This window comes from Vombatus ursinus, unplaced genomic scaffold (genome assembly GCF_900497805.2).
Source record: "Vombatus ursinus unplaced genomic scaffold, bare-nosed wombat genome assembly UNPS02014811.1, whole genome shotgun sequence".
Taxonomy (NCBI): Eukaryota; Metazoa; Chordata; class Mammalia; order Diprotodontia; family Vombatidae; genus Vombatus; species Vombatus ursinus.
Genome location: NW_020954589.1, coordinates 3175838 through 3203435, shown reverse-complemented (window position 1 = coordinate 3203435; position 27598 = coordinate 3175838). Strand labels below are relative to the sequence as shown.

General features: G+C 41.9%; 1 protein-coding gene across 1 annotated transcript; it reads right to left on the bottom strand.

The window, feature by feature from the left end:
- Nucleotides 1-1675: 1675 nt before the first annotated feature.
- On the bottom strand, nt 1676-21365 carry LOC114053653 (C->U-editing enzyme APOBEC-2). The gene is made up of 3 exons (XM_027876770.1): nt 21244-21365; nt 5095-5651; nt 1676-1839 (listed from the first exon to the last, which is right to left on the bottom strand). Exons 1-2 carry the CDS (start codon nt 21363-21365, stop codon nt 5108-5110), a joined length of 666 nt encoding a protein of 221 aa, XP_027732571.1. The 3' UTR covers nt 1676-1839; nt 5095-5107.
- Between the last annotated feature and the right edge of the window lie 6233 nt (nt 21366-27598).

The following is a 27598-nucleotide window of genomic DNA, read 5'->3' as shown; positions in this document are numbered from 1 at the left end:
TAGACCAATTATTGATTTTTTCTTATAGTGAATTCTCAGCACAACGTAAGACCTCTTGAGCTACCCTTCCAAGTGGAAAAAAAAAATTTGAATGTTAGAAGGCTTATGTATCTTGGTAAAGCACTTTAAAACTGCCTTTGAATGTAACCTTTGTACTTCAGACCTGTGTCTGGCTTATCACTTCGTTCAGATAAGAAAAAACAGTTTCAATAACTACTTAACTTTATTTGTATCTACACATAGACTTTAGGACTCCCCTGTGTAGTGTGTCTCCATTAGACTTTGGCCTTGAAAGCTAGACAGGCCCATGGTTGCACATAGCTGTTGTACTCAGCACTATTAAATCCAAGATTTTTCCCTGAAGTCCTACCTTCCTCATTTTTAAGGAATTCAGGGTTGATTTGCATTTGGGAGAGTCTCATTGGTTTTTGCCATGAGATCTACATTTGTGTCAGCAAGTACGGCCTGGGGATGAATGGAGTCAGGAGCAGTGATGTGATAAAATGTTTGCCATTTGCAAATAGTACGTGGGTCAGATTCCTTTGGCTTATCGCACTTCAAAAGTAGAGAAAGGAGACAGGACCTTGATTTCAAAATGAGGAATGTTATTCCTGGAAACCTGGCCAAGGTTAGGAAAACACCAAGAATTCACACATAGTTTATTTTTATAGGTTTCGTGTCCTGGAGAAATGGGTATTGTGACACTGATTTTCACATGTTAGCTGCTCTGTAAATGATTTAATTTTCATCTCACTGTGTGGGAATTCCTGACTTTTCTAGAGTCAGCAAAGTCAGCTGCTTAATCAATATGGTAATTAGGCTTTGGACTTCTTGGGGATCAAGATTTCACTTTTCTTTTGTTTCATACCTGATCTTTGTTTTCACAGAAGGTTGAGGGAGAAAGATAATTTAATAACATAATTGTATCCAGAAGCCAGCCTGAATATGGGGTAAAAAAAACCCCAAAAAACAACCTTTCTATGGAGAGGAAAGACACCAGTAGAAAGACTGTGTAAGGAGACATTATGTTGCTGGAGCAATTGCTAATTTAAGCCTTCTATTATGTTTTAGTATGAACTGATTCAGAGGCAGAGTGATGTAGTGGAGACAGGGCTGACCTTAGAGTCAGAAAGACCTGGATTCAAGTCCTGCCTCTTCACAAATACTAGCTTTATGACCGTAGATAATAATTCACTTAACCACACTTAGCTACTCTAATAATAATGCACAAATTTACTCTAAATTACTCTAATAATAAAATACACAAATTGCTGAGCTACCTCTGTGGAAGGATTTTCTGCACCAGTGAAATCACAGGTTGAGAAAAAAAAAAAGTTGGTTCATATCCTCAGACTTGAGTTTCTACCCTGTAATGGGCTGTGTTCTGCTGTTTGTAACTCCATCAGTTTGCATGAGAAATAAAAAACACAACATTATTCTCTTTTGATAATGATCACTGGTTTTCTCTTTTAAAAAAGTTTCTTAACATTACAAAACACATTGCTGGACATATTTCTAAGATGTGCACCTTGGGTCTGAGGATATTTGGTTTATGATGCAGCCTTTTGGGGAGTGACTATAACTGTTGCCTAAACAATTAAATTTTCACTTTTGCTGCCCCGCCCCCACTTCCCTCCCCCCCACCCACGAGCAACTTTAACAAAGAGGGGCACAGCTTAAATTAATTGCAGCACAGGGAGTGTATTTTTAGTCCGTTAGGGGCCTGTCTGATGAGGTTGACTTGGATATGGTCTGGCTCCAAGTGGTATTAGGAAGCCACAGGCATGTCCCAGATGGCTGTGTATGTCACTGATGTCTTTTGGAGGTGACAAGCTAGCCCTAGGGAAAAGATAGAGAAAAAACATTACTAGAGGCTAACTCTGCTGGTCCAAAATAAGAATTTCTTTCAGAGTTAACAATACCATTCCCATTAGAGCTAGTCCCTTGAATCCCCTTCATAATGTCTTGAGATTTCTGGTTTGCTTTTTGGCTGAGCTCCTTTCTTCCCCTCATATTTATGATAGAAAATGCAAAGAGAACCAGTGTTAGCCATTTCTAATCTTGAATGAAAAATTTTGTTGTGTTTTTCAAAACCGAGTAAGAAACTTGCAACAAATCAATGCTGAAACAGATGCTTGTTTTCCAGGACTATTGGTTCAGCCATGTTGATCCTTTAACCACTTAATAATTATGATTACCCTTTCAGTAACAGGATCAGCTCAAAAGAAGGGAGCATTTTTAATCAATATAGATAATGCTGTTACACAGACTAATCACTAAATGTTTGGTAACTTGAATAACCTCCAACTACTCTGGATTCAAAAATCATTTCTCTCTGACCTAGGAATGACTATTTCTCCTAGACTCTCTACCCACAGACCTACTTTCTGATTAGTTATACCAATAACCAAAACCCCTAATTAGCCATGGCCTGGTGGTTACAGATAATCAGAAGGTGATCTCAAAATCTATTTTGAAATGCTTTTAGTGATTATTTTTGAGGCAAACTTAACTGTTTTCTTAGGCCAAAAAAAAAAAATTAGCATGTATTCCCTGAACATATAATAATTGGACCTCAGGAGGTCCAAGAAACTGTAGAATGATAAAGGCAAAAACAAGCAGGGTTTTAAAAATTGTTATAAATAATCCATGTGTGCACTGTCATACTTACAGAGGCATATACCAATAACTTTCTGGCTAAGCATATTTTTAAAAGGCCCAACAATGGGGCAGCATGGTATAGTGGATAGGGTGCTGGGCTTGGCCTCAGCCACTTTACTAGCTGTGTGACCCAGGACAAGTCATTTAACTTCTCAGAATCTCAATTTCTTCATCTTTGAAAGGGGATTGGACTAGGGTCTCTTCAAGATCTCAAACTGGGATCCTATGAGCACTCTGCCAACTTGTCCTTTCCCAAACTCTTCAGCCACCTACATATTGCCACTTGACCACCTGGGCTCAGGATTTATTTTTCTAATTACTTGGATGGTGAAGTCAAAGGCACCATCTAAAACCGGAGAATTGCTTTAAACTTAAAATCAAGTAAAAGGGTCCAATTTCTGGTGAGGAGAGCAGGGTAGAAACCCCAGGCTGTGGATTCAATACAGCTCAATTTGAAAACCCTCTCCTAGTTTTCTAAAGGCCTTTAAACATTTTATTTAGTGGCCAGATCCCTCTCCATTTGCATTTCCCACTAAATTTAAGCAGTTTCAAGATTTTTTAAAAATATCATTTGAAAGAGTATTTTACCATTAAGGTATGTATCAGGTACACAGAAAACACTGGATCTTGGACACTGAAACATCCTCACTGATAGCATCCTAAAACATCTCAAACTAACATGAAGAATGACATAGGGGAAAGAACTGCTGATAAATACCTAAGGTAAAGTAATATAAAAGTCAGGATGTCTTCCAAGGCCTTTTCTCAATGGTTGGATGATTGTGACCACCCACCCAGAGCCTGGCAAAGGGATTCAGTGAATATTACATCGAATTCCTAAGGTTGAAAATTAGAGCAGAACAAACCCAGAAATGTGTAGAAAAGGATCCATTAATCTCCCAGAGGGCACTCAGTCTGTTTTTGTTAAGGATCTAATTCACCCTCAGCAAGAGGCCAAGTTGGCCTTAATTGTGTCCTAATTGGCTGTTTAAATAGCTAATCCTCCCTATCACAACTACTCTTCCAGTTTTTTTTAATCTCTTCTTGACAACTGTAGGGGTCTGACTTGATGCTGCAACTAGTTTGATAAACACGTCATCTTAACCAACCACATTTCCTGCAGAGCATAGCTTATTGCCATCCCAAGCTCCTTTTCTTTCAGCACCTTTTCATGGGCTTTTACTGAGGTGTTTCTTGACAAAAAGTAAATGATTCTTGCATTATACATCTAAATGCCATTCATAAATCTCCTTTAAAATAATTTTATAATTGTTTGTGTAGAAACACCAAAGCCAAAGAAATATTAAAGTCAAACCTCTTGTGGGACTTGAAAAATTATTTAGAAATTAAAACATTATTCCTCGAAGGGAGAGAAACCTGCTAAAGAGAAGTAAGAATAATGAAAGGGTAGCAGCAGCAGTGTGCTTTTGAAGGGTTCAGGTTTTTAATAGACATGAGACAAAAAAGGTAATCTGTGGATTTAAATGCCTTCTCTGATGTTTGCTCTAATAACAAAATTCAGCCCTCATATCCCCCCTCCCTTTTTTTTTTTTTGGCCATAGAAAATGCACTTCCCACCCTACCAGGGCTTTGGGTCCCAACTCTAGGATCCCTAGCCAACTTCAGCTATATCTCCTGGGGTGTGGGGAAATTATTTTGATTATGAGATCATAGATTTAGACATGGAAGAGATCTTAGAGGTTATCTAATCCTATCCCCTAATTTACAGAGGAGGAAATTGTGTCCTTAGAGAAGGGAACCAAGATATGTAGATATAGTGGGATGAGACCAGTTTGCACAAATCAACCAAGGCATACCAATACCATCAGGACTAGTTGTGCCCTAGTTAAAGCCCTCCATAGGACAACTGGAGCTCCCTTCCTACCTGTTCATTCATTCAAAAAACATTTGTTAAGCTTCTTGTATGTTCCTGACTCTGTGCTAAGTGCTGGGCATACAAAAAGAGGTAGAAGACAGTCCCTGACCTCAAGGAGATTAAAATCCAATAGGGGAAACAACGTGCAAACAAATATATTCAAAGCAAGCTATAAATCGGAAATAATATTATGATGTATAATAATAATGAAATAATTAACAGAGGGGAAGGCACTAGGATTAAGAAAGGTTGAGGAAGACTTCCTGTAGAAGGTGGGATTTTAGTTGGGACTTACAGGAAGTCAAGGAGTTCGGTAGTCAGAGTGAAAGATGGAAATCATTCCAGGTGTGGGGGACAGCCAGAGAGAATGGCCAGAGCTAAGAGATGGAGTGTCTTATGTGTGGAACAGCCAGGAGGCCAGTGCTACTGGACTGAAGAGTACACATTGGGGGATGAGGTACAAGAAGGAGACTGGAAAGGTCGTAGGGGACTAGGTTATGGGTTCCTATTCCCCAAGCCCTGGCCCAGATGAGGCTTAAGGGAGAAGGCAGACTTACATGTGAAGGCAGTTCAGTGCAGGACCTCAGCCAGCTTCTCCTCATAGTAAAGGAAGTTCTCTTGAATGTCCTCCCAGGGTACAAAGGCCTTCGACTCTCCCTCTTCTTGCTCCACAAAATTCTGCCACACGTATTCGAAGTCCTGGGGCTTCATGATGCGTAGCTTGCATCCCGCTTCCTTCAACCTCTTCAAGGCAGCCTTGATCTCAGGATCCTCCCACATGAAGAGACGACCCACCAGGAGGAGCATCCTAAGATTCTTGTTTTTGCTCAGAGTGCTCGAGATGCGGTCAGCACAGGCTGCGCAGGGGCTGGAGGAGACATACCAAGTGACGTTGTAGCGAAGGGCAGGGTCAAAGGTGGGCACGATGGTTTTGAAGAAGGCGTCTTCTGCATGGGCTGCCGCATGCTCATCCTCCAGGTAACCCCGGGACATCTGGCCTGGGCCGTCCTTGCCCTGGACTTCCACCACATAGCACAGGAAGGTCTTGTTCCGCCCAGAGCTGTACTCCACATTCCTGAATTGAAACTTAAAGAAATTGACAGGAAGTCGTTCCCTAAAGGTGGGGAAAAGAGGGGAAAAAGAGATGAGGTGGGCCATTGGGTGAGATTTTTGTTTCGAAGAATAGCCAGCTAAAGATCAATACCATGGAGAGCCTGGCTAACCAGCATCGCACCCCCTGGCCAAAAAAATCAAGAATTATAGGATTTCAGAATTGGAAGAAACTTGAGATATTATGTTACAACTCCTCAAATTAGACAAAGAAACTATAAAATTGCACATTTATGCAGTATTTTTTTTAAAGGTTTGCAAGACAATTTCCTCATACCAACCCTGTGAGGTGGGTAGTATAAATATTAAACTATGATTTTACAGGTGACTGAACTGAGGCACAGACATTACACAACTTACGTGTGTCAAATCCTGGACTCAAATACAGGCCTTCTGACCTCAGCACCCCATTCACTAATCTAAGCTGCCTCCCAGCTTTCAGCAGATTCCCTACTAATGGGACACATTCCTGCCCTCACTAAAACGCCAACAAATGAGAAAAGCAACAAGAGTGACCCCAGCATGAGGGGCTGAGATGAGTGTAGTTTGTACACAGTTTTATCCCACTAAGAAAACAGACCAAACTCCCATACAAACCTCCCATCCAAAGCCATCTGGGGCTAATTCCTAATTTTCTCTTGACTCTAGGTGGTGAATTCTGGGCATATAATAAGTATGGAATTCACAAAACTACATTTTCTTCTTACCTTACTAGTGTTCATTTATCCATCTCCTCTTACATCCATTTACCAAAAGCCTCAGGTAAATTGTCCATTTTCACTTCGAACTCCATTCTTCTTCCACCACAGTCATTTCTTTTTAAACATGGTGTAGAAGAAAATGAGGTGACTTTTGATGAGTCTTGCAGATAAACTTGCAAGAATTCTCCTTACCTATCTTTCCCTTTTCCTTGCTTTTATCCTAATCACTGTTACTTAATCACTTTGGTGGACAGAAGTAGTCAACATTCAACTCTGTTATCATCATCATTGTTATTAATAATTACTAATTATTATGAAAAATAGAAATAATACCTTGCATCCAAATACCTTAACTCTTTACATCATGGTGGGAAATAGGAACTACAGTTATTTTGCAATATCTTGATGGACTAATCCTTGAACTATCTGGTGGCCAAATATTATGAAGTTCCTAACTCCTACTGAAGGAGAAATGAAATATAATAAACTAGAAAGGATACAGTAAAGTGGATGGTCTCATTTACTGTTGTAACAACTACTTTTTATCCTTAGATAGGAGATCCTGCAGTTTTTTTTTTCCTAAAAGGACTTCTTTCACAATTGTAAGAGTACTTGGTCACTTCCCCTTGTCTCCTTCCCTTGAACAGAGAATATTTTTTATAATAAATCTTGCTGGTTGCATTACAATGATTTTGCTTTTCTCCCTTAACTGATCCCCCCTACTCTACTTCTCCTTATGTGAAATGCTTTTCTAATCTATCCTTAGTTGCCACAAAATGCTGCTGATTGTGTACTCTAAGCAGACCTAAAAGGTTATAAAAACCAGATCTATAACCTAAGAAGCTTCTTTTAGTGAGAGTAGCCTTCCTTAGCATGCTAATAAATTTCTTTGTTTCTAATTTGACTTCCTATATTTGACTCATAATCATTACATCCTCCATTTACTGGTACACCTCTCCTAAGAGGTTCCATTCTTCCCAGTCAAGAGAATTCCTTGACAATATACTTGATCTCACTTGCACTTTTTAACAACCTTGTGAGTGACTTATCCAAAGTCAAACAGCTACCTCTCTAATAAAATATTTATTGAGGAAGTGCCTACAGTATGTCCAGAACTGTGCTAGATGCAATGGAGGATGCAAAAGAAGAATGAAAAACAGTTCCTACCTTCAAGGAGCTTATAATCTAATCAAGGAAGATAAGACATACACGAAACAGAACAATATGAGACAGCATCTAATTAAGGGCTAAATTGTTTAGACTTCAAGCAGTAGTATGGAGAGAGTCTTGGAATCTGGGTTCAAGTACCAGCATTGCCGATAACTAATTATCACTCATTAGTGGACAAGTCATTTGTATCTGGGCCTCAGTTTCTTCCTTTGTACAATGAGGGGGTTGAACTAAGATGACCTCTAAGGTCCTTTCCAGTTTGAAATCCATGATCCTATTGTGACCTAATTTGAAGTAGCAATTACTCAAACCACTGGCAAACCTGCAGGGAAAACTTTGGTGCTCCCAGATACTGATGACCTAAGGGATGAGCCATGGATGCCAAAGACTGGGGTGAAAGCTAAATAACCCCCTGTAGAAACCATGCCCTCCCTTCCCCCACTGAAACTCAAGTTTCCATGTTCCCTCATGTCAAGCTAATTTTCCACTATAGAGATAAATGACTGTGGGGGCCCAGCCCCTGGGATTCCTCAGTACACTATACTTAGCTCCCTAAGCCCCTCTGTCCCTGGACCAGAGGTGTTTATTATTTACTTAACATTTCAAAAGAATGGGGACTCTGATGAGGTCCCTGTCCTGGAGCCCACTCTTTACCACAGCACAAGGTCAGACTCACCCCGAGCTACCAACCCTTTAGCAGGTCTAAGATGAATCATTAGGCTTGGCAGCTAAATAGAAGAACTTTGGAACAATGGAAAGAGGGGGATTTGGGGTCAGAGGACCTGGGTTTGAATCTTAACTCTACTACTTACAACCAGCAAGACTTTGGGCAAGTCACTTACATTCTCTGGACCCCAGTTCCTCATTTCTGACCTAAGGTGGTGAATTAGATGTCCTGTAATATAATTTCCATCTTGAAATCTATGCTTTTATGATCCTATTCTTCCTCTCTTTTCCATCAAACCATGGATCTGTTCCCTTTCAAACCAATCTGAAAACCTCCTTCCCAAGACCCTCATCCTACTCGTAGCCATAGAGCTGACTTAGAGCTTAAAGGGACCATAGATGATCACTAGATAACCATAGAGTCATGTAATCCACACCCTCCCCCCCACTTTTCAGATAAGGAGATAGGCCCAGAAAGGCTATTATTTAACCAGTGTCACACAGGTGATAAGTGCCACAGCCAGGATTTTAATTGAAGCCCTTTGACTCCAGATCATATCTTTATTCTTTCTCCCTTTATCATTTAATTGCTCTGTTGGACAATATTCATTTGAGGTCACTTCCATGTTGCTTGCTACGTTGTCTTACATCTGTTTTCTGCTTATGAACCTTTTCCCCCTCAGGCTGGGAACTCTCTATAGAAAGGAACCTTGTTTCCCCAGAATGGCTTTTATAGGACTCTCCACATGGAGGATATGCAATAACTCTTGACACATTGTCCCATGTAGCAGAATATACAGAAGGTTTGGGTCCCTAAGCAAAAATTTCCAGGAAGGTCCATAACACATATGTTTTCTTAACTTTGAAGTAAGCAGATCTCCAAACTAATTCCAAAAGGCTATAATCTCTCTTGCTTCTCTACTTTCTATTCACTACCACTACCTTAGTCCCTCATTACCTCCCAACTGGCTGATAACAATAGCTTCCTTACAGATCTTCCCATTTCAACTCTTCCTCCTGTCCTGCTCCTTCTCCCTCCCATCAATCTACTGGGGCTGTCAGGTTAACTTATGGACAAATCTAATGCTATCATTCCTCCTCAAAATCTATCAGTGACTCCCTACACGAATAGAATAGAATCTGCTTGGCCTCCCACTCAATGTTCTCCATAAACTGGCACCAGTCTATTTTTTCTACCCTTGCTTTCTTTAACTTCTATGTAAGTTACTCTCTAGCTCAGTCTCCTTGTGCTGTCCTGCCTCCATGCCTATGTTCACGGCCTTCTCTACCCCTGCCCCTCTTCTCTTACCTCCCTCTGTTGAAATCACAATCCAACTTTTCTTTGAAATTTTCCCTGAACCCCACTGGTGGCTAGCAATTCTTTTCTTCTTAGACCTCAAATAGAGCTCTTTTAGGGATTTACTGTGCTTATCAAATGGTGTAGTCTAATAAGCAGAGTGCTTGACTTGGAATCAGCAAAGAACTGGGTTCCAATCCTGCCTTTGACACTAACCTTGTGACTGCTGGCAAGTCACAACTCCTCTGAACCTTCATTTCCTCATCTGTAAGATGGGGACATTGATACCTATAATGCCTGGTTCTCAGAGTTGTTATGAAGATCAAATGAGATAATGTTATATAGAGTGCTTTGTAAAACTTAAGGCAATATATAAATTGTTAACAAGGTTTTTTATCAAATGGGTGTTATCTGTGTGACAGTTAGCATAGCAAAGTGGAAAGATAACTGAGACTATTACCCAACAAGTATTTATTAAATGTTTACTGTGTGTTGGGGCAAGAGTGCTAAGTGCTGGGGATACAAAGAAAAAGCAAAAACAGTCCCTGCTCTCATGAAGCTTACATTATAATGGGGGAGACATCATATACAAATCAGTGCATATAAGACAGAGTAGATGGAAGGTAGCTTTAAAGCACAGAGGTCACTAGTAGCTTGAGACCAGAAAAGTCTTCCTGGAGGAGGTGGCACGTGAACTGAGTCTTAAAGAAAGCTAAGGAATCTAAGAATCAGAGGTTAGAAAATAGATCATTTCTAGCAGGGGCCACAGCCAGGGCAAAGGCATAGAAATAGGAGATGGGAGGAATAGCACATAGGCCCATGTGGCTGGACTATGGGGTTTGTAGAGTAAAAAGTTAATGACTTCAAAGACTGGAAAGACAGCAAGGGGCCAGCCAGACTGTGAAGACCTTTAAGTTCCAAAACAGCAGAGTTTATATATAATCTTACTGGTAATAGAGAACCATTGGAATTTCTTGAGTAGGAGTTGGTCAGGGTGGGGTGGGGGTAGGGGTGAGGTGACGTGGTCGGATAGGCTTTAGGCAGATGACTCTGGCAGCAGTGTGGAGCACTGGTATCAAACTCTAATTGAAATGGAGGCCACTAAACTACATATAAGGATCCCTGTGGACTACATATTGACATAGTTTTAAAATGTAATATTATTTATGTTTCATTGATTTTTATTTATTTTTTTAAATATCTCTCAATTACACTTTAATCTGGTAAAGACAGTTGGGTGTATTTTGGGCAACAGGCAGTCTACAAGTAGAATGTTTGACACTATTGGTATGGAGGATGGGTTGGAGTAGGGAGAGGCTTGAGGCAGGGCGTTCAATTAGCAGGTCTTTGTCTAGGTGAGAAATGATGAGGATATGGACAAGGGTGATGGCTATGTTTGTGAGAGAGGGTGTGTATGAGAAATGGAGAGAAAGAAATTGCAAGATTTGTCAGTTTATCAGAAATGTGAGCTGAACCAAGGAAACTGAGTCAAGATTTACTCTGAGCTTACTGAAGCTGGCTGGCTAAAAAGGTGGTGGAGCCCTGTATAGTGGTAAGAAAGTCTGGAAGAAGAATGGGTTTATGGGAAGAGAGATAATGACCTAGATTTAAGCCCTGGTTTTAATGTTCACAGTGTTAATTGTAGAATTATAAGCAAAATGGGGGAAATAATATTTGCACTACCCTACCTCATAAGGCTATTGTGGGAGGTCACTTTGTAAACCTTATAATAGTACAGAAATGTGAACTGTTTACATATATACATACACAGACACATGTATGCACACACACAACATGTATATTAGAATATATTATGCATATTATATACTATGTAAAATACATAAATATATACTCTTTGTAATTAACATATACATATAATGTTAACATATACACATAATGTTATTTTTTTTTTACATTAATGTGTATATTATTTGAGCAGAAGTTGGGGAATGCTGCTATTTATTCTTCATCACATCATTCATTTATTTATTTTATTCTTTTTTTTCCCCAAAAAAAGGTTTGGACAATTCACTTTTTTGTCCTGAGTGATTTTCATTTTCAATTTCTTGAAATGTAGCTCTGAAAAGACAGGCTTTTAAAAGCCCATTATGATTTAAATGGAGCTAGTGACTCCACCTTAAAACCCAAATCACTCTGGCTTTCATTGAATTGCCAATAATAGCCCTAACTCAAGCCTGGTAGCTCATTGTTTAGATTTTGATGGCTTAGGATAAGTGTAAATAGCAATTGTTTTCCGTTCTAGCCAGAAATTCTGAGGGTCTTCCCTTCCCAGATTGATATCTTCATGGTGGTAAATTGAACCATCATTTGTCTCAATTCTTATGCAGCCCTTAGTCATTGAATGGGCACGGCCTCAGACAAACCAAGACCTGGGAAGGACCTTAATTTAGGAAGACCAAGGTCATCCATTGAATCCTGGGCCATCTACAGTCTTGACCTTTGTCTTGGTACTGTACTTTGATAACTCTGGAGGAGAGAGCAAGGCTGCTGACTCTGCTCAGCTCTGTCCCATTCATATCCAATTCACTTGCTAATCATGACATTACCCTCTTACTATTATTGGTCCTCTTTGAGAACGAAGGACAAACTACAAAACATATATATAATGTTTATAGAACATGCATATCTATTCTATATTACATACACTATATTTAATGTACATGTAAAATACCTGTGTGTATATAGTATATGTAAGAGAGGAATATGGAGAGTGGAAAAGGCATTGTATTTTTTGCTTTAACTCTAACTTACTCTTCATTTGCATTTTGCTTCTTCTTTGACATAATTTCCCCTCATTCCACCCCCCAGTGCAGGTCAGAGCAATCTCAGTAATTGAGTAAATCCCTTAACAGGATGAGTGGCTGTGCTTTCACAAGTCCTGCAGGTATTTCCTGCAGAGTTTAGAGGATTTAGCCAAAGCAAGTGTTAAATGCACAAATGTTTTGTAAATTATTCATGACTAAATTAATAGAACTTGCAGAGTTCCCTATCACTTTGACTTTCTTCCATCCCAAAGATTTTGCCAGATAAAATTCTCAAGCAGAGAAAGCTAATTTGTTCCAGCCTGGTACTAGATGCTAGATCTAGAGATGAGGTGCCCAGCTTGAAAAGAGCCCTCTACTCTACTGGAATGCTGAAACCTAGCTTCCCTGAGCACAAGGAAGGAACCCAGAGAAACCAGAAACCAGAGGAGAGAAGAAAAGGTCAGCCCTCTATTAATACCCAATTTACTCCTCACTCCAGCATCAGACTCCTCTCCTGCTTAGTGAGTGCGCTATACCAGATGTTGCTACAGAGGAAACTATTTCAAAAGAAGAACAAATCATAGAAGTCTTGACCCTTGATTCTCCTGAGGGCTGGGAAGCTAGGACAGCTTGGCTTTTCTTGGGGTATCTTGACCAAAGGAACATGAAGGGTGAAAGAGATGCTGCCTACCGTCAGTCAATAAACATTTATTAAATGTCTACTACATGCCAGGCACTGTACTAAATGCTAGTGACATAAAGAAAGTTCACCATCTAATTAGGGGCTTCTCTTGAAACCAAGGCATCCAGGTTCTGGAGGTCAACATTGGGGAGATGGAAACAGGTCAGAAAGACAGCTAAAATGTCTGAAAGGGGTACTAAAGTTTCCCTATAGAAGAGGTTCTTAATCTGGGATCCTCAAGAGGTCTTGTGGATAGATTTCAAGTGGTCTATGATTTTGAATGGGAGAATAAATTTATCTTCATTTCAATGTAATTGGTTTCCTTTGTAATCCTATGTATTTTATTTTATGCATTTAAAAATATTGTTCTGAGAAAGGGTCCACAGGTTTCATCAAATTTCCAAGAAGCTCATGACATAACAAAAGGTTAAGGAGCTCCCCTCTATTGGGTGATTTTTTTTTTAGTCGTAATATAATGGTCTCAATTATTTCCTCCTAACAGAAGAAAGCAGTGACACAGATAATCCAACAGTATATATATTTCTTTCTTTGCAGTAGTAGTAGAATTCTCTACCTAATTTTCACATTTACTTATGCAAACCCTTTCAGCACATATTTTACTTCTAAAATACTGAGTGCAGAGGAGGAAGAGATGGGTATGAGAGAGAGAGAAGGAAGGGATAAAGGAAGGAATTGTTATGAGAAACTTTACCAGCTGCTGATGCTGATGTTATGAATCTAGTGTCCTAGGATGCTGCAACCAAGAGTATGATTCTCCCCTGTTGTCGTTGTTCAGTCATGTCCTACTCTTTGTGACCCTATTTGGGGTTTTCTTGGCAGAGGTACTGGAGTGGTTTGCCATTTCCTTCTCCAGTTGATTTTACAGATGAGGAAACTGAGGCAAACAGGGTAAAGTGACTTGCTTTGGGTCACACAGTTAGGAAGTGTCTGAGGCCAGATTTGAACTCATGAAGATGAGTCTTCCTGATTCCCAAACTAGTGCTTTATCCACTGCACCACCTCACTGCTTAGTCAGGAGAACTTGACACTCTTAAACAATTCTTTAGGCACTCTTCTATTTACTTTGAACAAATAGAATCTAGGATGGAAAGCTGGATGGCTGCTTGTCAGATGCTTTGTAAAAGAGGCTTCTTGGTCACATACGAGCCAAACTAAATGACTTCTCATGTCCTTTTCAGTTCTGAAATTCTGTGATATAGACAGGCTAGTGTTTTGAGGTGGGGCATCAAGGTGGTGCAGTGATAGAGCGCCATGCCTGGAGTCAGGAAGATCTGAGTTCAAATCTGGCCTCAGACACTTACTAGCTGTATGACCCTGGGCAAGTCACTTAACCTGTTTGCCTCAGTTCCTCATCTGTAAAATGACCTGGAAAAGCAAATGGCAAACCACTCCAGTATCTTTGCCAAAAAGCCCCAAAATGGGGTTATGAAGAGTCAGACAAGACTGAAATGACTCAACAACAAAAGTGTTCTGATCAATCTTATATAGTACCTCCAGCTATGATAACCAGTTGCTCTTGATAATCAAAACATGTCCTCAAAATTTGAGGGTTGTGTTATTCTGTGGTGGAAGGGGACACGTGAATAAATAAAACATCTTTTTCCAATCTTAGGAGAGATCTTAAAGGTCTAGTTCAATGCCCTCATTTTACAGATGAGGAAATTGAGTCCCAGAGATAAAGTTACTTGTCTAAGTTCACATAACTAGTAAGTAGCTGAGCTGGGATTTGAATCCAGGTTATTTAGGCTCCAGATTCAGCCCTCCTTCCACTTCAGCAGTATTTGTCATTGTACTAGGCCCTTGGAAGGATACAAAGTTGGCCTTTGCCTTAGAATGGTGTACAGCATGTATCCAGATAACTCCAAAAGAAGCTAAAATATGATAAATTAGGTTCTATAATATGATAAATACGATATATTGGGGAGGACTGAAAGGGAGGAGAGATTGGGGAAGGGCACATTCCTTAAGGCACCACTTCCTAGGAGCACATACCAGCATGTTGGGAGTAACAGAGGTTACTTGCCACACAGAAACATGGGTGGCAGTGGGATTAAACATTTGTGGCAGGAAGAAAATCCCCAAGTTACACATGGATCATTGAAAGTTACCTAGTTTCAACTCTCTCTTTTTCTCTCCATCCCCTTAATGCCTCCACTAGATTTGCTCCCAAAACAGAGGGGAGGAAAGAAATCAACATTTATTAAGTGCCTGCTATGTGCCAGGCACTGTGCTAAGTGCTTTACAAATATTATCTTGTTGTTTTTTTTCTTTTCTTTCCAGTTTCCCCTTCTCTCTCTTCTCCTGTCCCTCCCCATCATCAGGGGAAGATGCTTGTGAGAGATTTAAAGAACTTGTACGTATTTGTAAGAGCGTATGTATGTTCCAAGTGAGAGCCTGGGAGGCATCTTAAGCTTGCTTTCTTTCCTTGTAAAGGATCACCTCTGCCAGCTGCTCTTTTAGATGAGCCATGGAGGGAAGGAGGATGCTTGTCCTAGTAAATATATCTCCATTAGCCCACAGGGCAGTCCAGGTTTGGAGAGAATGAGACAAAATTATCCTTGCCAATTGTCTAAGACCTTAGAGTGAGACTGGGAGAGGGAGAGGGTCCTGCCTCAAATCTCTCCCCACTCACCTCAGTTGTCAAAATGACTTTCGTAAGGCTCAGAGCTGACCTCGTCACACCTACTTGATAAATTCTAAAATCACCTTCAGGATCAATTGTAAAATACTCTGTCACTCAAAGCCCAAAGCCCTTCATAAGCTGCCCTCGACCCCTTCTGGTCTTCTTAAACCTTCTTATACCTCTTTCTTTCTATGTCTGCTTTGATCCAATGACACCGCCCTCCTTGCAGTTATTTGAATAAGATAATCTATCTTCCAGCTCTGGGCCTTTTCATTGGCTATTCCCATGGCTGGAATGTTCTCCATCCTCATCTCTGCCTCTTGGCTTCCTTCATGTTACAGATAAAATCCCACCTTCTACAGGAATCCCCCTTCAATTCTAATGCCTTCCCTCTGTTGGTTATTTCCAGCTTACATATAGTTTGATTGTACATGGTTGTTTGCATGTTGTCTTCTCCATTAAACTGTGAGATTCTTAAGAACAGGAATTGTCTTGACCTTTCTTTGCATCTCTAGTGCTTAGGTCAGTGCCTAGTACATAGTAGGTGCTTAATAAATGTTTATTGACTGATAACCATTCAGGAAGATTATGCCGGTGGAAGTTTAGAAAACCCTGGAGACCTCAGAGACCAGGAATTGGAAAGAAAACAGAACAAGGGAGAGAATGAACATTTCTTAAGTGCCTGTTATGTGCCAGGCACTGTGCTAAGAACTTTACAAATACCTCATTTTAGCCTCACAACATCAGAACACTGGATTTGGAAGCTGGAAGCTTTGGGTTTCACTCCTAGCTCCATTACTTGTCACCTGTATGACTGTACTCTGGTCACTTCCCTTCTAAGGGCCTCTACTTCCTCATTTGTAAAAAGAGTAGGTTGGACTAGATTAGGGGTAGGGAACCCGTGGCCTGGAGGCCACATGCGGCCCTCTAGGTCCTCCAGTGTGTCCCTCTAGGTCCTCCAGTGCGGCCCTCTAGGTCCTCCAGTGTGGCCCTTTGACTGAATCCAAACTTCACAGAGCAAATCCCCTTAATAAAGGATTTGTTCTGTAAAACTTGGACTCAGTCAAAAGGCCACATCCAAGGACCTAGAAGGCCACATGTGGCCTTGAGTCCACAGGTTCCCCACCCCTGGACTAGATAATCTCTAAAGTTTCTGAGGTCTTTTTTAGACTCTAAAATCCCATGATCCCTTGACCTTTCCTTGGAGAAGGTGAGCTTTGCTATGGAGGGAGGCGACCTGACCCATCTGTGCTTTCCCGTGGCCTCTTGCCCCACTGCCTGCTTGACTGCCTCTCTGGGGATTTTGGAGGGAAGATGTTGGTGTCCAGCACTGGAGGTGAGATATCCTTATATTACAGTGAAGGTAAATGCCTGTGTCCTCCCCTTTTCTCTAAGTTTCTGCTTACTTCTGCCCCTGCTCAATAATCCTTTCATGAAGGAGGCCAAACAATCAGTCTAGGGTGAGAATCAGGATTCATGTAACTGAGGGGCCCAGTTTCCTCTGTCATGGAAAAGAACCCCTCACTTCCTCATCTCCTGGGGTAACGAAAAATGTAGATTGTTCCCTAACTACTTCTATCCAGAACAAAAAGGAACCCGGGAAGGTTCTCTGAAGTGGGGTGAGTATACTCCATGGCCTTGTGAAATCAGTATAGCAGAGTAGAACTTCGATTTAGAAGGAACCTTAGTAATCACTCAGTCAGTCAAACAGCCTGGTGCTTTGATGTCAAGATCATCTCCTGTTAGAGGTAACTGGTAGGGCAGTGGGCCTGGACTTAGGAAGACCTGAGTTCCAATCCAGCCTCAGGCACTTACTAGCTGTGTGATTCTGGGCAAATCACTTTACCGCTGTCTGCCTCAGTTTCCTCAACTGTAAAATGGGAATAATAATAACACCCACCTCACAGGGTTGTTGTGAAGAGCAAATGAAGTAATATTTGAAAAAAGTTCTTAGCACAGTGCCTGGCACATAGTAGGTGCTACATGAATGTGTATTCCCTCCCTTTTTCCCTTTGTGGCAACATTGTCTCATGCACAGGTCCTCCTTCTTGAGAAGGGAACCTCTCTGGTGTCCCTAATCAAGAAGATGGGAGGCCCAAGCCTGCTGTATATCTATGTCTCCTTCCCAGGAAGCTTTCCAGCTGTCACCACTCACCTACTTCTGTGTCACCTCCTTTTAGATCCAAAGGACCAGGACTTTGCCATAGAATCAAGGCTGGATGGAGTCAGCTGGATATTTCTTCTTCCTTCTGGGCCATCCCTTTAATGTGCTCCAGGAGCCCAAAGGGCATTTGGAATTTGTGATTATGACCAGGATACTTCACTTCCTCTGTAACCTTTCTCTCATTTTTGCTGATGCATCATGACTAAGGAGATTGCTAGGGTTGCTGCTTTCATTTGCTGATGTCAGCTTTCTTCAGGTAGACACATACACTTACACACACACACACCCCAAAGATGTATGATGTACATTACTTTGGGGTGAAAGTTGTGGAGAGGCATGCCTACCAATCGTGTAACCTACAGAAGGGGAACGCACAACCATGGACTTTATCTCTGGTACTCCCCTCAGTTGTACTGTGTTCAGTCATATCTGACTCTTTATGACCCCATTTGGGGTTTTCTTGGCAAAGATACTGGAGTGGATTGCCGTTTCCTTCTCCAGCGTATACAGATGAGGAACTGAGGCAAACAGGGTTAAGTGACTTGCTTAGGGTCACACAGCTAGGAAGTGTCTGAGGTCACATTTGAACTCAGGGAGAGGAGTCTTTCTGACTTCAGGCCCAGAGCTTTATCCAGCATACCATCTAGTTGCCCCACTGTGTTCAGAGGCGACAGCAAAACTCAATGGACCAGGTAGAAATTCTCTACCAAGCTCTGGTTCTCCAGAAGCCCAAAGCTTTGTGGTACTCAGGTCTATAGTACCACTCCCACCCCACACCCCCAGGGGAACTTTTCAGTTCTCTAAAACATGCCTATATTTCCAGCCTTCTGCCTCCAAGGCTTCATACTTGTTACCTTCTGGCTCATCTGGCTCAGGGGCTGAGAAGGTGGTGGGGGGCTTATGGGGTGAGCATCAAAAGACAGATTCTCCCTCTTCTGGAGGTACCAACTCATCTGTAAATGCATTTAATCTTTCCTCTACCCTGCCACTTCTCCGTATTATTCTATTCCACCCCTGCGGGGTGGTCCTTGAAATTTTTTTCACATTATTTTATAAAAGTTCTTGGTCTGTGTCTTTTGTATGCATCCTGTCAGTCTCTGGGTTGAAGACAGGAACTCTACAGGCAAAAAAAGGTGTTTTTTTTTCTCTCTTTCTTCTGCATCTTCCTTCCTATCCTCTTTCCCATCCCTACCTTCTTTTCTTTCCCTCCCTCCCTTCTTCTGCCACCAAGAAGTCACAGGGTATGAAGTACTCTGAGCTAATCTGCCAAATCAAGTCCTAAATCCCAGAGGCCCCTCAAGGGGTCTGACCTGAAGAGTCGCCTTTGACTTGGGAGCTTGCTGACCTCAGTGACACAGAGGTTGACAAGTGAGGAGGGGTACAAACATCCCCTCCTCTTCATACCTCCCAGGACAGATGGACAGTGACACCTACAGGCTATCTCAGAGCTGGTTGACCCAGAGGGGCCCCAGGGGACAAATTCCTACATCTGTTGCTTGTTTGTCTGGAGTGTGGAAAGGAAACACGTAGGGTTTCTCACTGTTCAATTCAGAGCTTTCTATTCTCTCTGCTACAGATTTCTAGCTTTTCATTATTGCAAGTCTGCAATGACAGCTTCCCTTTCCCCCTAGACTGGGGATGTGAGGTGTGGAAATGGAAGGCAAGATGCTTTTTGCTTTTTTTTTTTTTCCAATGGGGAACACTGGGGTTACACAAAGGTTAAATGTGAACTTCACGCTCTTGAGGGACTTGTCTGTCACTAAGAATCGCTTATCTTTGGAGTGTGCAAATCACAGAAGAGGTGTCAGTGCTTGGTCATATCCATAGGCTAGGAAACTTCTTTCCATTGCAGTGGCAGGGACATATGTGTGTACGGCCTAGGGTTGTATACAATAAGGTGCTTGGATAGTAGGAAAGCCTCTTAATGTTCCTTCACCTCCCCCACCCCACTCACCAATGACCCTTAGCTGTTCTTTTTATTTCTTTCATTCAGGGGTATCAGTGGTAGAGGGGAGGCTCAGTTAAAGATCTAAGGGGGGCTGGGTGGGGATCTCTTGGCCAGGCTGCACCAGAGCTTTCTCTGTCCCTGGACCTGTCTGGCCCCAGCTGCTCCCCTAATCCCAGGATAAGGGTGAGATTATGTGAGTGGGCACAGGGCAGCACAAACTTGGGGGCTGTTCTTCCTCTCAGGATTCAGGATGAATCCCCCCCCCACCTACCCGAGTAAGGTTTTCCTGCCCCTGGAAGCTACTGTGCTTGTGTTTTGCCCACCATCTCTGAGACTGTGGTGCCCACTCATCTTTGAGCACTGCTCTTCTCCCCAATCTCAGAGGGAGACATTGAGGAATGGGGGAAAGATTTAAGGGGCAAGTAGAGAGCTCGCTGCTGTTCTCTCCAAGTGACAGTGAGAGATATTGAGGTGTGGGGAAGGATTTGGGGGTCAGGTACAGCTGAGCTCAGCTCTTCAAAGACCCCTGTCTTGCTCTCTCTGTCTAGCAATTTGGCAGTAGCTATAGTTAGAGGGCTAAGGAAGAGAGGAAATGAAGGGAATTTCTTGGAGTTCTATATGGAGTAGGCATGTTCTGGACAAGTCAACGGGGCCCAAATGGATGCAGAACACAGCCCCTCTTCTGCCCTGTTCCTTTTACCTGAACCTACTTCCTCTTGTCCAGGAAGCCCACTTTGCTTAGGCAGAATTGGATCCAATAACCTCCACCTCCCACCTGACCGGAATGTCCCTATGCTTCATACTGTGTGCCCTTATCTCACTGTCCTGGCTTCTCTGACCTGGACTATGTACTAGCTCCTTGCTCATGGGGCTCATGGATCACTTCTTCTCTCCCTTGGGGAAATTCACAAAAGATTTATAGGAAGAAACTAGCTCTCATTCAATTCCTGTTGTGGAATCTTCTCTTCAGAGATTAGAGCTCAGCAAACAGGGAAGGGGACAACTTTAAATGGGGCCCTGTTGAAATGTTTCTCTTTCTCTCTCTCTCTGTTCATTCACTGCCCCACCTCCCTGCCAAGATTAGAGATAGTAGTTTCCAAGCCTCTGCTATTCCTTTCTCTCTTGAATCCTTTAAAAGGATTAAAAATAAAACAGACAAAAATACCAACCAAACCTGACCCCAGCAAATAACTCTCTGGAGGAGTCTTACCTGATTTGAGATTGCTACCTCAGACACTTGTGAAATAAATTCTTAGTAAACCTTGAAGACTATATAAATGTGTTATTATTAGTAGCAAGGACACAAAGAAGCCCCTTATCTCTCAAGGCTGATGTCCTAACATCCCAAAATGGACATATTAAAAACACTTATGCCTTAGTCTGGATTTAATGTCTACATTCCAACCCTAATTTCAGGGCACAGTCTAGCCAATTCCTCCCTAATTCTCCCCTTCTCAACTCTGGTCAGCCTCCACCACCTTTCCCAAGGCCTCACACTCATCCGGAAAATCTTCCTCCTACCTCACCCAGAGAAGAGTAGCCAACAACCTGTCTCTTACCCTGTGACAATCTCAAAGGGCGGTAACTCGATCAGCTCCTTCAATTTCTCAGGGTCATCCAGGTTCTCAGAGTCCCCCTCTCCATTTTGAGGAGCAACAGCAGCCTGTTCTTTCTCAGCCATTTGGGGGTGGGCTGTAGAAGTCACCGCACCGAAGAGTCTGGGGCTTGGGGGTTGGCCAGGCCGCTGACAGGGAGCTAGCTGGGCTGGTGGGCAGCAGCTGTCAACAGCTAAATCAGGCTGAGAATAACAGGAGAGATCTGGGGCTCTCTGAGCTCAACGTCCCCGGCCCCTCTGTGGCACAGGCCTTATAACCAGTGCCTTCCCTCCCCCACTCTTTTTTTAATTGAGTGACGAATATGTTGCAGTGGGGGGAGTGGAAAATCTTGGCCATTGGAATCCCCTATTTATCAGTAGGTAGAGACAGAAAGTTGGCAGGTCAGATGCCCTGGCCTTCCTCTCTCCGATGCCTCCCTCATCCCACTCACTACCTTGCTCTACTCCAGCATTATGCTTATATTCATCAACTCCCTGCTCCCACAACCCCATCTTGGGTGGGTAGAAGTGGTGGTGGAGTGACCAGTGTCTCCTAAAAATTTAGATTGGGGTCATTGGGTCCTCTAATAGGGATAAAAGGTCTTTCTGATGAGAAGTTGGGCAGGATCAGGATGGGGGAGAGATTTGGGAATAGGCTAGGTCAAAGTTCAGTAAAACGGTGGAATAGGGGCTTCAGAATGGGAAAAAGTCAGTGCCAGAGCTATTGATTCAAAATTAACAGATGCTAATTTATCTATGTTTATTTAATTGAAAGTCACATAGCAATTTCATTTCCCCATAGTACCAAGTCTCCTTACTTCTAAAACCTGAGAAAAATCTTCAAAGTGGGATATTTTCAAATATGGCTCCAATGCTCAGGGTCTGGCAAAGGAATCCCAAGCTGGCCTAAAGAGGGCAGGGTGTGAATCTGGTCAGGGACATTTTAGGGTGGTCTCAAGCCAGTGAGGTAAGAGGGGTAAGGATTACTTGGCCAGAGGTATCTTCAAACATTCTTGTGCAGATATAAATACATTTGGAGACAAATAGGAACACAATCTTGTGTGTCTCAAGGGTGTTTTGGGGAATGAACTGGGGGTAGGATGCACATACACCCTGTAGAGGTGCTAACAGTGCCAGAATTATTAGTGAACATAGTTTAATTGATTAATTGATTGGTGGGTGGTGGTGATTTTAGACCAGGGATGAGCAAAGAGATAGAAAACAGTGAGAAAACAAAATATATAACCAAGTATGTCTTTATCATGGTCAAAGAGATATAAAATATTTATATACAAGGAGTCTCATAAATCTTAGTGCAATTGTAAGCTATTAAAGTCTAATAGCTATTAAGCAATTAAAGCTTAACACTACACCAAGGCTTTTGGGACACCCTGTATAATGAATTTGAATTTGCCTTGAACAGGACATTTCTAGAGAATCGTGGAGCAGATCCCATGCTTGGGCCCTGCAACACTCCCTACCCCATATTTGTCTGGTATGAAATCTTTAAGCCTTTTGTTATTATTACTTATAATAATAATAATAGCAATAATATAATACTAATGATAATATAACAGTATAGCATTTCTGTAGCTCTTTAAGGTGCTTTTTTTTAAAAATATGTTTTTGTTTTTGGAAAAAGTGGAATAGGAAGGAAGCAAAAAAGATATCTACATCACATCTACGTCTGTGTGCTAGGGTGTTGCTTATATTTGAGATTCATTTCAATTCACAGAGAAGCATAGTGGACAGTTGGCCAGATTTGGATTCAAACCCAGTCTTGGATACTTACTAGCTGTCTGACCCTGGACAAGTCACAAGCTCTCTGAGTGAGCCTCAGACAATCCTCTTAGACTTGGCTCCTAAAATGACTGGATTCATTTTTACCATATCTGACTTTTCACTTTTGGGGAATCTTTTTTCTTTTTATCATAGCTTCCTAGGTTTTGGATATGTGGAGGTAGCCATGGTTTGGAAGTGAGAAAATCTGGGTTCATGTCTACAATTTAACCTTTGACATAGATCTGGACCTCAGACTAACTGTTTAATCAATCTTGGCTTCAGTTTTCCTACCTCCGATATGTATAGAGTCCTTCCTACTCTTACAAGGGGTGATCTGAAAGAGTTGTTGTTTGTCCTTTGTTTTTGAAGAGGATCATGACATCAGGGAGGTGATGCCATGACATTCAATGAAATGGATTTAAGTGAGGAAGGGCTGTGCAAAGTCACCAGCCTCCCTTTCCATCTGGGTCCAGTGGCTGGATATAGATTAGGACAACTGGAGATGGCCCCTTGTCTGAAAGGGACCAAAGTAAAAGATGAGAAGGCATTAAGAGGTCCTCCTTTCTACTCTCCACCTCCCCACTACCTTCTTGCAGGCTCTGGTTACTGACAGTTTGGTCTATATTTCCAACATCCTCACTCTTTGAGAATGAGCCGGGAAAGTCAAGTGATTTGGGCAAAGGTGAGATGGTGGTAGAGGAATCTTTTTTTATACCTCTTGGACCTCTGAAAGCCCTCTGCAAGTAACCCAGTCTAGGTTCTCTGTTCCTCTCTTTTCAACCCAGCCCTGTTCCCTCTGACATTTAGGAGAGTGGCTTTGAGCCAAACGCCTTCCCCTGATGAGTGATAGCTTCCTTTACCACCACCATTCTCCTCCTCCCTTCACCAAATCCATTCCTGGAGGTCCCTTTGACCCTCACTAGTTATTTTTGACTCCCCTTGGAGGGGGGCTAGATTCCCTAGCTATCATGCCCAACCCAGGGCATTTTCCCTAACCCCCACCCCACCTCAAAGTGTTCCAGTTAATCTGGGGAATTCAGTGCCAGAGACCTGGCTCCTCCCCCTCCAGCTGCTACTGAGCTCCTTCTAGGGCAGTGAACTCCCCACTAGGGCCCCCTCCCCAATTCTCAATGGATTTAAAGGGCCCACAGTAACATCCTTGGCTAAGAGAATCCTCAGACATGTTTCAGCCTTTGCCTTGCCTTACCTTATCTTATATTCATCCACTCTGTCCCGGGAAGGTATGAGAAAGGTCAAATGAAAAGCTTCAGAGAGGAAGGAATTCACAATAAACATCTTTTTAGAACCAACTGTGCTAAAAACTAGACACTGAGGAATATAAAAAAAGTTTAGACAGGACAGATCCCCATATTATTTTAGCTTATGGTCTAATGAGAATTTTGGCACATAACAAGAGATAAATATTCTACAAAATAATGCATGATATGTAAATCAGGGAAGTCAAAAGTGCTATGTGAAGTGGTTAGAATAATCAATTACCAAGCAGCAATTAGAAAGACTTCTTAGAAGAAAGACCATTTTAATAATGATGATGGTGGTTATAATGATGATAAGCTAGCACTTTAAGGTTTGCAAAGTGCTTTACAAATATATTTTTTTTCCTCACAACAACCCTGGGAGGTAAGTGCTATTATTATTCCCATTTTATAGGTGAGGAAACTGAAGTACATAGAGATTAAATGACTTGCCCAGGATCACACAGCTAGTAATCATCTGAGGCTAATTTGAAATCAGGTCTTCCAAGACCAGTAATCGATTCACTATACTATCTAATGCCTAGCAGGGATATAAAGGTTGAGGACACTTTAAACAAGTGGAGAGCAGGGTTGAGGGCATTCAGGTAGGCAATAGTGTGAGCAGAAGCACACAGGTGGGAAATGTAGGTATGCATATATATACACATATAGGCATACATGTATGTATGTGTATTTGTATGTGAGATGGCAAAGGGTGCAATTTGGCCATAATTGTAGATTAGGTGAATGGGAATAGTATGAGAAAAAGTTGGGAGAGGTGAGATGATACCAGATATTGAGGGGCCTTGAATGACAGGGAAAGAAGCTTAAATTTTACTGCACAGATAATAGATTTTGCAGGGTTTTGATCAGAAGAGTCAAATGACTCAAGGTATACCTTGAGAAGAGGAGAGATTCTCACAATGAATCAGTGAAAAGAGAATGAGACAGAGAGAGAGATAAAGAGACAGAGAGACAGAGAAAGAGAAAGGGGGGAGAGAGAGACAGAGAGACAGAGAGAGAGAGAAAGAGAGTGAATGAGAGAGTACTACAGGAATTGGGTGCTTTTGACTGTGAATCTGAGGAATGGGGGAGGAAGGGAACAGTCTAGAAAGATATGAGGAAGGATAGGATCACAATCCATGGGGAATAGGCCCTACAAAGGTGAAGGAGCCATAGGACATTGGGTTACAGAAAGAAATTAAGATGCAAGGGTGATAGAGGGTAGGACGGAAGGAAATAAGCATTCTTTAGGCACCTACTGCTAGGCACTATGCCAAGTGCTTTACAAATATGTTCTTCTTTTATCTTCACAGCACCCCTGGAAGGTAGGTACTATTATTATATCCATTTTATAGGTGAGGAAATTGAGGCCGGCAGCGGTTAAGTGACTTGTCCAGGGTCACACAGTCAGTAAGTGTATGAGTCTGGATAACAGCAACAACAACAACAACAATAATAATAGCTAATATTTATATAGCATGGTGTACCAGGCACTGGACTAAGTGCTTTACAATTATTTCTCTTTTGATCCTCATAACTATCCTGGGAGGTAAGTAATATTATTATTCTCATTTTATTGTTGAGGAAATTGAAGCAGGCAGAGATTAAATTACTTGCCCAGGGTCACAAAGTTAGTAAGTGTCTGAGGCTGGATAATAATGATAATAACAATAACAACAATAATAATAACTAACCTTTACATAGCTCTTATTATATGGCAGGTATTGTGCTAAGCACTTTACAATTATCTCATTTGATCCTCACAACCTGGGAAGTAGGGGGCTATTATTATTATGCCCATTTTTTTTTTTGATGAGGCAATGGGGTTAAGTGACTTGCCCAGGGTAACACAGCTAGTGAGTGTTATGTGCCTGTATTATGCCCATTTTACAGATGAGGAACTGAGACAAATAGAGGTGAAGGGACTTGTCCAGGGTCACACAGCTAGTAAATGTCTGGGGCTGGATTTGAACTCAGGTCTTCCTGACTCCAGGGCCAATACTTTATCCACTGAGGAATAAAAACAAGGAACAAGTCTTTCCTTCCCAGACTTGGCTCCAACATTCTTCAGGTTTCTGATTCTCCTCAGTAGTATTGAGGTGCCATTTAGTGGGCAAGACTGAATTAAGTTAGGAAAAAAAACCAAAACATAGGTTTTCTAAACTGAAAAGGACTTCATAGACCATCTGTAGAGTCAAATCTCTTGATTTTAAAGATGATGAAACTGAGGCCTAGGGAGGGAAAATGACTTGCCCATGGTTATCCAGGAAGAACCTATGGCATAGTATAGTGGCAAGAAGCCTGGAACTGGATTCAGAGGATCTGGGTTCGAATCCTGCCTCTGTCACTTACTACCATTATAACCTTAGACAAATTACTCAGTCTCTCCAAGCTTGGTCCCTTCTAACTTTTAATCTATAATCTTAGGACTAATTGTGTTTTTCTCTTCTCTTCCCACAGCCTTTTAAGAAAGCACTTTGAAGCATTTGTTCCTTTTATTATGGCATTGAGACTGAAGGCAAAGTCTGCCTAGATGGAGGCAGAGGGTTAATTTTCTTCATTGGACTAGGTAACTGCCTGCCCAGGGGAAGGGAACAGAACTGGCCTGGAGACAGGGGAAAGTGGAGGTTTGACTAGGGGAAGGTTTAAATTCTCAGAGTGGTGAAAGGAGACACCTTCCAGGCTCTTTGAACGGACGGTGCTTTATGTGCAGGGACAGCTGGGGTCCGGACAGTGTGCTGCCTCTCAAACTCAGCCCACAGTGACCTCTCTGTTTCCCCCACCCCCTCCAGTTGTCACTACTGAGACTAGATGCAGTACACAAACATAGGTCAACACACACATACTCCCTGGTAGGTACAACCCAACCCCCTAAGGCAACAGGCTTTGTTGACATAAACATGTTGTGTATGAAGGATGGGGAGGGCTGCACAGTTTGCGATGGGGAAATGAGTCCCCAGTGGCCTATTACCTTAAAAGGGATCATAGGATCCTGGTTCAACTTCGGTAAATTATAAAGTAAGCATAGTGTGGCTTCCATGCCTCTCTCTTCTTTACGTCTTCTCCTGTTTTGTGCTTCCCTACCCAGGCCCCATTCTAGCAGCCTATAGCTGCCATCTTACTTAGCCTGTCCTGGTAACTAGATAAGGGTATCTGATCAACTTACACTAAAGTGTCAGGAACTTAATGGCTGTGGCCCTTCCCAGGCATATTTGCACAATAGATAGATGAAATAGATAGATAGATAGATAGATAGATAGATAGATAGATAGATAGATA